Source organism: Nannospalax galili, unplaced genomic scaffold, assembly GCF_000622305.1.
Source record: "Nannospalax galili isolate Female #2095 unplaced genomic scaffold, S.galili_v1.0 scaffold1252, whole genome shotgun sequence".
NCBI lineage: Eukaryota > Metazoa > Chordata > Mammalia > Rodentia > Spalacidae > Nannospalax > Nannospalax galili.
Window position 1 is genome coordinate 683,273 of NW_008330482.1, and position 10,608 is coordinate 693,880.

Consider the following 10,608-nt stretch of genomic DNA (forward strand, 5'->3'; position numbering starts at 1 on the left):
TTAAAATTCTGATATATTTTTCCTATCTTTTTCTCACACATATTTTCATGTAGCTATGATCAGAATATATTTGTAATTCAGAATTCCATTTTGTTGACTTAATATAACAAATATTTCCGTGTGTTACTAAGAAGTCTACAAAACTAAGTGACTTAAATTTCATATTCTCTAAGAACAAATTTCCAGAAATAGGGCATTTAAAAATCTCTTCATATGTATTACCACCAAATTATCTTTCAAAATAGTCTCACCAATGTATTTTCCTAACAAGTATAAAGCTGCTGTCTCATTAAATTCTCACTAGCTATATTACAGTCACATCTCATATTTGACAACTTTGTACTCCACTGTATAACATCACCACCATCATTCTGTTAGTCACAATTTATCTTGAGAATTAATCAGATTTTACTTTATTATTTGTGAGTGTGTGTGTGTGTGTGTGTGTTTGTTTACAAATGTAGGTGCCCATGGAGGTCAGAGGATGTGTTAGATCCCCTAGAACTGAAGCTACAGGCAGTTATGAGCCACCCAACATGGGTGCTGGAAACTAAATCCTGATTATCTGCCAGAGCAGCAACCACTGTTAACTACCGATCCATTTCTTGAGCCCCATATTTTGAGAATTTATACCAAAGACATTGGAATGACTTAATGTATTTATAGTCACCTTAAAAAAGTATCACTTTGTCAATTTTGAATAACAAGAAAAATGATTTTTAAAGTACTTACGTATTCAGGACTCTTGCTATTCCAAAGTCCCCGAGCTTTGCAACCATCCCATTCTTGCTAAGAAAAATATTCTAAACATAGAGAAAATGTTAAGTTGTTAGAGACAGTTCACAAAAAGAAACAGATTCATTCTGTCTTGGTCTTCTCTCTGAGCTGTTACCTGAGCTTTTATGTCCCTATGTAATATCTTCCTGTCATGAATATGTTTCAGTCCCAGAGAAATCTGTACAAACCAGCCCAGGATCTGTAGAAGGAAATACAGAACAAACTTCTTGAAGAGTCTACTAGTCACTGAGATATCTTCATGATAGCATTTGAAAAGAGACATAACATAGTGTGCATGTATTTATAGAAATGAAGCTGGTAAGTGCAATGCATTGTTTTCATTTTACAGCTGGCTTTCCAGAAAGGCACTTCAGATGTTGTTGTTCTCAAAGTGAACTCCATGTGCAGAAATAATAAAGCCAAGGAGAGAGGGAGGCCATTCATGGTTTCTTTTCTATTTCAAGATAGGGTCTCACTGTGTAGCCCTGCCTGGCCTGGAATTTGCTATGTAGACGAGGATGGCCTTGAACTCACTGCCTGCCTCCACCACCTCCCCACTCTACTCTGGAGTGCTGAGATTAAAAACATGTGCCCCCATGTGTTCTTTTTGCTTATTTAACACTGGGCTTCCCTGTACAAGCACAATGCTTGTCCCCTGTCCCTGTGGTCCCCAGTCACACTAGTTAGTGCCATTGAAAAGGATTGAAGGTGCTCAGGATAGAGAAAGAAAGGAAGAAACAGAATCTATGAGTTTATTAGAAATTGTATATAACCTATATTTATATATGTAATATAAAAGTAACAAATATTTGACTTTAAAGCTCAGCTTGGGGCTACAAGCTCAGTGGTAGAGCACTTGCCTGGCATACGAAGGACGGCTTTGTGTTCAAACTCAAGAACTGAAAACTGAAATAAAAGTTATTTTTTTTTCTTTTTGTGGGATTGGGGTTCTCAGGTTTATTTCTTAGTGATAAATATTTGTTTTATTTTATTTTATGTATTTACTTATTCATATATTTATTTTGGTTTTTGGAGACAGGATTTTTCTATGTAGCTGTAGCTGGCCTGATACTCACTAAGTAGCCCAGCTAGAAATTATGACAATCCTCCTGCCTCAGCCTCCTGGTACTGGGATTACAGGCATGTGCCTCCATGCACAGCTTTATGTTTTTCTTTATATAGCGGACAATGGGCCTCTTTATTAAAACATGTTCTATGCTGATTCATTCATAGAGATTCATCTAAAGCACTTTAAAATTTCATTCATTGATTGTCTGACAAAGTATATAGTAAGAGGAATAGAAAACAGATTATATCATAGGCATTAGGATTATCTTGGATTTTTCCCAACAAAAAAAAAAAGGTAATCTGGCTGGGCTTGGTGGCACACCAAGCACTTGGGAGGCAGAGGCAGGTGGATCTCTACTGGGGACCTCTGTTATGCAAAGTAGAAGCCCCTTCACGTCCAGACAGCTCATGCAGCTTGGGATTATGTGCTGGGGCTCCTTTCATAGCAGGGTGCCTTCCTGGCATCTTTCCTGACTCTCCTTTTGAAGTGCCCGCCACGAATGCTCTAAACACAAACATGGCCTCTGGCTTTAGGAATACCATGCTTTCCTGTGATTTTTCAGGCAGACAGCAGTCTGGCAGAAACCCACTTCCATATGTAAATACAATGTCTCACAAAGTACCTAACAGCCAAAGCTTTTACCACTACCCCCACGGTATAAATATCCTAGTCTTCTCTCAATCTTTGGAGCTAGAAGCAGACTTGGAGCTAGAAGCAGACTTGAAGCTAGAAGCAGACTTAGAGCTAGAGCAAGAACTGGGTCACTGAGACTTGGAATAAAGAGCTGTAGACTGAGTTCTGTGTCTCCTGCCTGTAATCTAGCCTCCCCAGGGGGCAGCACTCCCTCGTTACCGACTTGCAGACATTCTAGCTTTCGCTGTCCTCGTACTCTTCCTTCGTGGTTCAGTGGCCAGTGGACCTTGCATCCTGAGGAAAGTACACTGGTGGAAAAGGGACAGGATTCGGCTGGACAACGCTCCAGTAGCAGAGAAACTTTCAGCACCAGAGATGCGCGGACAGAGACACGGGACCCGAGCTGGCGGGAAAAGCCTGCGAAGCACCCGCCGCCATGGCCAGAGACACCTGTGGCCAGACCCGTGCCACGACTAGCCAGGTGTGGCGGGGACCCCGAGATACCCGCGCACACCACGCCTAGGGCCCAGAGCACTCCCTATAGATCTCTATGAGTTCAAGGCCAGCCTGGTCTACATAGCGAGTTCCAGGCCAGCTGAGACTACAGGGAAACCCTGTCTCAAAAAAGATAAAAAACGAAACGAAACAAAAAAAAAAAACACCACAAAGAAATGTGAACTCTGATTCCAAGCTGATATTTTATGGGAGATACTTAAGACACAGATCATTCAGGTCAAATTTACTATTTGACCCATTTCAAAGAGATACAAAATAATAACCATAAAAATCATTTGTTAAGGGCTGGTGACATCGATGGCTCAGAGGGTAAAGGTGCTTGCTGCCCAATCCTAACAACTTGAGTTTGATCCCTGGGATCCAGTTAAAAAGTGGAAAAGGACGATGACTCGATGGTTAAAAGAACTGGCTGCTCTTGCAGAGGACCTAGGTTGGGTATTCAGCACTCACATAATGGTTAACAGTCAATAACTCTAGTTCCAGGAGATCAGATGCCATCTTCTGGCACTGCCTGCATGTGGTGCACTTACATACATGCAGGCAAAACTCTCATACACATAAAGTAAAAAAAAAAATTTTTTTTTGGTCTTTTTGAGACAGGGTCTTCCTGTAGCTCCAGCTGTCCTGGAACTCACTATGTAGACCAGGCTGGCCTTGAACTCACAGAGATCTGCCTTCTTTTTTAAAAAATTTATTTATACACCTACTTCCCAGGTAGTACCCTCCCATAGCCTCCCTCCCCCGACTACAGCCCTTATACTCTGATATCCCTGCTACTATCTGCTGTGTTGTTGGCACCTCCAGCCATTCCCCACTACTTGCCCTTCTGGTGAATCTAGTTAGCCTATCTGGAGGGCTTTGTTTTAGGAAGGTCAGTTGTTCCTCATCTAGTGGTAATCAGTTGTCAATATTCCTTTGGATACGATTGGGGTCTGCTGTTCATTTTCCCAGTTCTATGCTGGGTTACTATCTGGGAATCTCTTTGGCCACCCTGGCCAACAACTCAAAAGAAGGTATCGCTTGTCTGGCATTGTTGCTTGTTATGTAGCCTTTAGCTATACATATGGACTCTTAAGAAGTTATGTTGGCCCACTTAGTCTTTGGTTATACTTCCCTTTTGGGTGTTTAAGGCCATACAGTTGGTCCAGATAAACCGATTTATTTTTACTCTTGAGGTCCTTTGAGGTTCTGTTCCTCAGGGGTCACATGGGCTTGGGAGGAGCCATTGGCTCCTTTCTTTTACCAGTTCTGCCTACAAGAAGATAAGTCAAAGGTCCTGCTCGACCATGTTGGCTTTGCTTGGAAGCATGGAGGAAATTATACATCTGTGGTGACCCTCCTCTTTATAGACTGGACACTGGTTCAAGTCCATCTGGTGGGGTCTCCTCGGCCTCTTTGATCAAGAGGACAGGTGACCCACCACCATTATGGGACATTTTGAGAGATGCTCATAGTCCCCTGGAACTAGTTGACCTAGGAGGGCAAGGAGCAAAAAGTGTCCTTTATGTCCCTCTGACCAAATTATTATAGACCTCAAAGTATGTCTGTTAAACACCCAAGAGGGTTAGTTCCACCAGTCTGGTATTTTTAATTATTGTGTGTCATGTAGATAAATCTTAGGCAAAGATCAGTTGTTCTCAAATAAACCTTACCTAGAGACATGTATTTCTTGATCTACTATGTATAACTTGTTAGTAGGTTGTAGGAGTAATATGGTTCCCTCTGGTTTTCAAAACTAGCTACACATTATTTATCTCTCACATTGTCTCACCCCTCCATCATGGTTTTCCCACTTAAGGTGCTCCCATTTCCCCCCTTTCTCCCTTACTAATACCCTTCTCCTATGGTCCTACCTCTCTTGAGCTCCTTCTTTCCCTTATCCCCTAGGTTCCTTGTATACCCTTCCCTCCCCCCTCCCTTAAACTAACCCAGTTTTTATCCATATCTCCCTTATTAAGGCCTGTTTCCTATTGTTCTTCTCTTTCAGGTTCTTTCTTTTCCTTTACCTCCCTGTTTCCTTTCCATTATCCTGGTTCCTGTAGTTATGCAGTAGATGGTGATTAACACAGAGAACCACAACTGGCCAACATGCAGAGAATTAGAGACTGCAAAGTGATGATTATCCCTGAATAGGACACCTATATCAAACTTCTGCCTCCAAAGGCACAGGGATCATTGTGGAAGAGGTTTAAGAGCCAGAGGTGGTGAATGGCCACAAGGAAACAGTTTTCCAGACAGTTAGGAAGTTACTCATATGAACATAGCAATGGTGACAGCATGTACAAGTACCATGTAAACTCAAGTCAGACAAAATCCTAGAATAGACGTGGGGGAGTGGGTAAGAAACTCCAATCCAACCTGAGAAACTATTGGAAACTGACAGCTGCTGGGAGGGGGAGAGTCAGTGTCTTTTAAGGGTATGATTCTTAGTAGGTGAACCAAGGTCCTGTGGATGGACCCACATCAAAGGACATTTGGGGACATAAATTTAACTCTATAGGCCTTTATATGTATGTATGTATATATGTATGTATGTGTGTATATATATATATACCAATAAAAATGTATTATATGAAATTTACAAAAATTCAATAAAAAGGAAATTAAAATAATAAATAAAAGTTTAACGCCTTTAATCCCAGCACTCAGGAGGCAGAGGCAGGTGGATCTCGGTGAGTTCAAGGCCAGCCTGGTCTACATAGTGAGTTCCAGGACAGCTGGGGCTATAGGGAGACCCTGTCTCAAAAAGACCAAAAAAAAAGTTTAAAAAAGAAATAAAATCTTTAAATATATTTTGTTTATTTGGGGAGGGTGATGCCACAGCGAGTGATTGAAGATCAGATGACAACTTGCAGGGGTTGGTTCTCTCATTCTACTGTGAGGATTCTAGTCATTGAACTTAGTTCATCAGGCTTGGCAGCAAGTGCCTTTACCCACTAAGCCATCTTACCAGGCCCAAATGATATTTTTAGACATGAAGTTCTATCTCAGAGGCATGAGACATAAGATTATAAAAAGAAACCTTTTCTCAAGAAAACGTCATTTTCACAAAGTGATTCTATTTCAGTTCAATTATCAAGAATATTAATCTATAATTTTATGACTCAAATTACCCTACCAGAAACATGCTTCATGTAGCCTAGTATGTAGAGTTATAGACTTAATACTCTCACGCACATAAAAAACAAGTTAGAAGTGTTTTTACCTGATCTTCACTAAATAATATTCCCCGCTGCCTCTGGATCCTCTTCATGAGATCCCCTCCATCACAGTACTCCATTACAATAAGGAGCCTGCTGCTCTCTGCAAGAGAAGGCATTGTTTGGTGCTGGAACCTTCTGATATCCATCAATCACTTGATTTCAAATTCTAGAATGTGAAGAATATTATGGAACAATGCAGTATATAACAGTGGCTGTGACATCAAGATGGACTGGGTTCTAGTCTCACTATACCACCTACATTTATTTTTTGTTTGTTTTGCTTTGTTGAGTTTTTTTTTTTTTTTTTTGGTCTTTTTGAGACAGGGTCTCCCTGTAGCCCCAGCTGTCCTGGAACTCATTATGTAGACCAGGCTGGCCTCGAACTCACAGAGATCTGCCTGCCTCTGCCTCCCAAGTGCTGGGATTAAAGGCATGTGCCACCATGCCCGGCAAAATTTAATTATTTTATTTTATTTTATTTTGGTCTTTTCTGAGACTGGGTCTCCCTGTAGCCCCAGCTGTCAAACTCACAAAGATCCACCTTCCTCTGCTTCCCAAGTGCTGGCACCCGGCTGCTTTGTTGAGTTTTGATAAAGAGCATTTCTGTGCAGCCCAATATCAATTGTTAACATGACAGGATTTGGAATCATATCTATGAGGGAGTTTCTAGGTTACATTAAGGTTGGAAGACCCATACTCAACATGGGTGGGACCATCCCCAGGGGATGATAAACATGAAAAAACCAGCTGAGCACCAGCATTCATCTCTCTCTGCTTCCTGACTGCAGATGAAGTGTGACCAGTCACCTCACAACCTTGTTGAACACCTTCCCTGCCATAATGAACTGTACCCTCAAATTATGAGGGGAAAAAAACCTTCGTCTTTTAAGTTGCTTTGTAAATATTTTGCAACCATGAGAAAAGTAACGAATGTATCCAGGCTAGCTTCAGACTCCTGATCCTCTGCCTAGCTCCCTGAGATGCTGGAATTTTATAGGCTTCACCACCTCTACAGGCCACTTACATCTCTTGGCTCCATGACTATGAGTGAGTTACTTTAGTTTCTCTGTACCTCCTCATCTCTCCTGTAAATGGAAATAATATAGAAACTTCCTCTTAGAGCTGTTGGAGAAATTAATGAGTTCCCCTCCACCAAATACTTAGAACATGGCCTATATATAACCAACAAATGTTAACTATGTGTATTCATATATTCCTACAAGAGACTAGAAATTTGTTGTTCAAATAGGAGTTTTAAAACTTCCCCAACAGCTAGAAAAAATACGCAGCTCCTTTCTGAATCTGGGTACAAACATATACAATATGTTGTTTAACCATGCTGTTGTTACTGCAATAGAACTACATCTGCCCAGCCTGTAAGTCACCAGACTCTCCATTTCTGTAGTGTTCGCCAGTGGCCTGACAGCATCGTCTCTGTCTCTGGTTGCCCCTTCTTTCACACAACACTTCAATTTTCCCACCACCTCTCTTTAAGGGGACAATCCATTTGCTCATCAACTTTTTTTTTTTTTTTTGGCTTTTTGAAGCAGGGTCTCCCTGTAGCCCCACCTGTCCTGGAACTCACTATGTAGCCCAGGCTGGCCTTGAACTTACAGAGATTCGCCTGCCTCTGCCTCTCAAGTGCTGGGACTACACACGTGTGCCACCATGCCCGGCTAACCAACCAACTTTTATAGAGAACATGTGATGAGAAAGGAATGCTGCTTTAGGAATAGCAGTGGGTAAGATGTTCTTCCTGCCATTAAGAAGGCAAGTACGTAGAAAGAGTTGTTCCGCAGCTGAAGTCTATATGCTCTAGAGTCCCAGAATGGAGAAAGCGAGTGAGAATCAGAACCAGGTCTAAGAAGGGAGAGGCACATCCTGATACCCCCTAAAATCTAGTGATCTGATAGGATCTAGGAATGTATTGCTTTTAGGAGAACTAAAACTTATGGCTGTTGGTTTTATTTTTTTAATCTTGCTTTTTGAGACAGGGTCTCACTATGTACTCCAGCCATAAATTTGCAATGCAGTACAGACTGACCTCAAACTCCAAATCCTTCTTCCTTTACTTCCTGAATGCTGAGATTTCAGGCATGTCTTACTACCCCTAGTTTATATCCACTGTTTAACAATGTACAATGTTTGGAAATGCAGAAAGGAGGATATCCCCAAAGGGAAGGCAGGGTAGTGGTTTGTGGACCTGTAGAGACAGTGCTTTTCCTGCGAGTATATGCTAAATAACAGCATAATCTTGCTGATGTCATTAAAATTACTAATCAGCTGGTTTAGAGTAAATAAAAGATTATCCAGGTGGGCCTGATCTGATCACATGAGTCTTTTAAATAAGAATCTAGAGGTCAGAGACAGAAGTGAGAGGTTCCCAGCTCTATTAGGATAGCTGGGCACAAAGGTTCACTTCTCCAAGTAGAGAGTGGCCCCAAGTTAACAGTCAGCAAGAAAGTAGAGACTTAGGTCCTACAATTACCAGTAAATGAACTCTGCTGTCAACCTAAGCTTTGGAAGAGACCCACAAGCCACAGCTGAAAGAGAGGCCCCTGCATGAGCCTTGATTTCAGTTATGTGAAACCCTCTGAAGTCAAGTCCAGATTTCTGACCTACAGAAATAAAGAGATAATACTAGGAGAAGAGAGGGATGAAGGGTGCAAGGGAGGGAGAGGAAAAGGGAGAGGGGGAGAGGAAGGAGGAGGGAGAAGGGGAGGGAGAGGGAGGGAGAGATTAATCCATTAAGTGTGTGGTTACTTGTTTTGCAGCAACAGAAACAAACAAATAAAACAAAACAAAAAAAACAATGCAGGGATTTTTGTTTGTTTTGTTCACCAAAACAGACCTGTATGTTCTAGAATATGCTTAAAATCTAAGAGAAGTTAATAAATATTTACTAACAGAATTTAAATGGAATTAACTTTGCCTTAGGAAAATATCACTACATTCTCCTTATTTTTCTTACACTGCTTCAAATTCATGAAACCTCATCTTTTCATCGGCAAATACTAGGCCCTGGTTCTTGCAGTGAGAGATAAGCTGTTAGGGCCAACAAAGCCTGATTTGCAGACTCTCAGAGCCAGGTGCCACAAGGCTCTTGGATAAGCCTGTGTTTTAAGTATCAACCAGCTGCCAAGCCAATGTACAGGTACCTCAATAGCTCTAGTTTTCCCAAACATGGGGGTGACCTACCTGAGACTACCAACAACAAAAAGCAGTCATAAGCTCAAACCTTTAACATAAACAGAGGCAAGAGAGGTCATTTATACTGTAAAAATGGTCTTAGTTTTAGGAACATATCTGTTGTAAAGTATCTTCAGGAGTCCATCCTGCATGGAATAAAGGCATACTCTATTCTACTAAAATGATTCCATACATTCACTCATTCAGCAACTGTGTATTCAGCTACAATCTGCCATATGTAAAATATCAAAGAGCAAGCGAAAGACATAAACTCCCCCCAAATCATTAAATTTACTGTCTGCATTGTATGTGTGTGTGTGCATGTGTGTGTGGTGTAGTGTTAAGGATCACACCCAGGGTCTCACACATGCTATGCAAGTGTTCTACCACTGAGCAACATCCTTGACCCCCTAACTTTCCTGTCTAAAGGAAAAATATTAGGCAAACTTGTAATATCCTATACATATAGATACATACACATTAGCAGAAACGTGCTGCTGGGAATCCATGAAGAGTCTGTGGTTTAGAAAAGTCTGAGGATTCAGCTAGACAGAAAATCACAATAATAACTCAAAAAGATGGGGAAGAGACAGGAATAACAAATAGAAACATATTTATTCTGTGGCTGCTTTTAGAAGTTATTCAGAGCTCAGAGTGTAGCTCAGAGGCAAAGTACACATAGGTTTGTTCAATCCGAGTGCCCTGACCGTGTGCATTGCTCTGCCCCCAGAAAGATCTCTCAAGAATCTTGAGAGATCTTTTAAATATCCAATCATTGGCTGGCCGTGGTGGCATATGCCTTTGATCCCTGTACTTTAGAGGCAGAGTCAGGTGGATCTCCAGGCCAGCCTGGTCAAAATAGCTAGTTCCAGGCTAGATGGGATTACAGAAAGACACTGCCTCAAAAAAACAAACAAACAAAAAAACAAAAAAACCAACCAAACAAAAAAAAAACAAAAACAAAATCCAATCACTGAAGAAGGGCCATGCAAACAGAACTTCTTTTAATTTTATTTGTTTATTTATTTTGGGTTTTGCAGTAGAGTCCCACTATGTACTACTAGTTGGCCAGGAACACACTATGCAGAGCAGGCTGGCCTTGAACTTGTAGCAATCTTTCTGCCTCTCCCGTTCCTTTCAGCTCTCTCTCTCTCTCTCTCTCTCTCTCTCTCTCTCCCCTTCACTCCTCTCCACCCGTTCTTTTTTTCTCTCCTTTCCAAT

The 10,608-nt window shown here is 41.3% G+C and overlaps 1 protein-coding gene across 4 annotated transcripts in view; it reads right to left on the minus strand.

Moving 5' to 3' along the window:
• Nek5 (NIMA related kinase 5) overlaps window positions 1-10,608 on the minus strand; it is an 80,683-nt gene that overhangs the window by 65,076 nt on the left and 4,999 nt on the right. For all 4 annotated transcript variants that reach the window (XM_029570581.1, XM_029570580.1, XM_029570576.1 and 1 more), the window contains exons 2-4: window positions 6,201-6,298; window positions 893-976; window positions 733-803 (exon numbers count right to left, since the gene is read on the minus strand). In XM_029570581.1, the coding sequence (XP_029426441.1) occupies window positions 733-803; window positions 893-976; window positions 6,201-6,298 (253 nt within the window). The remainder of the gene's footprint in view (window positions 1-732; window positions 804-892; window positions 977-6,200; window positions 6,299-10,608) is intronic.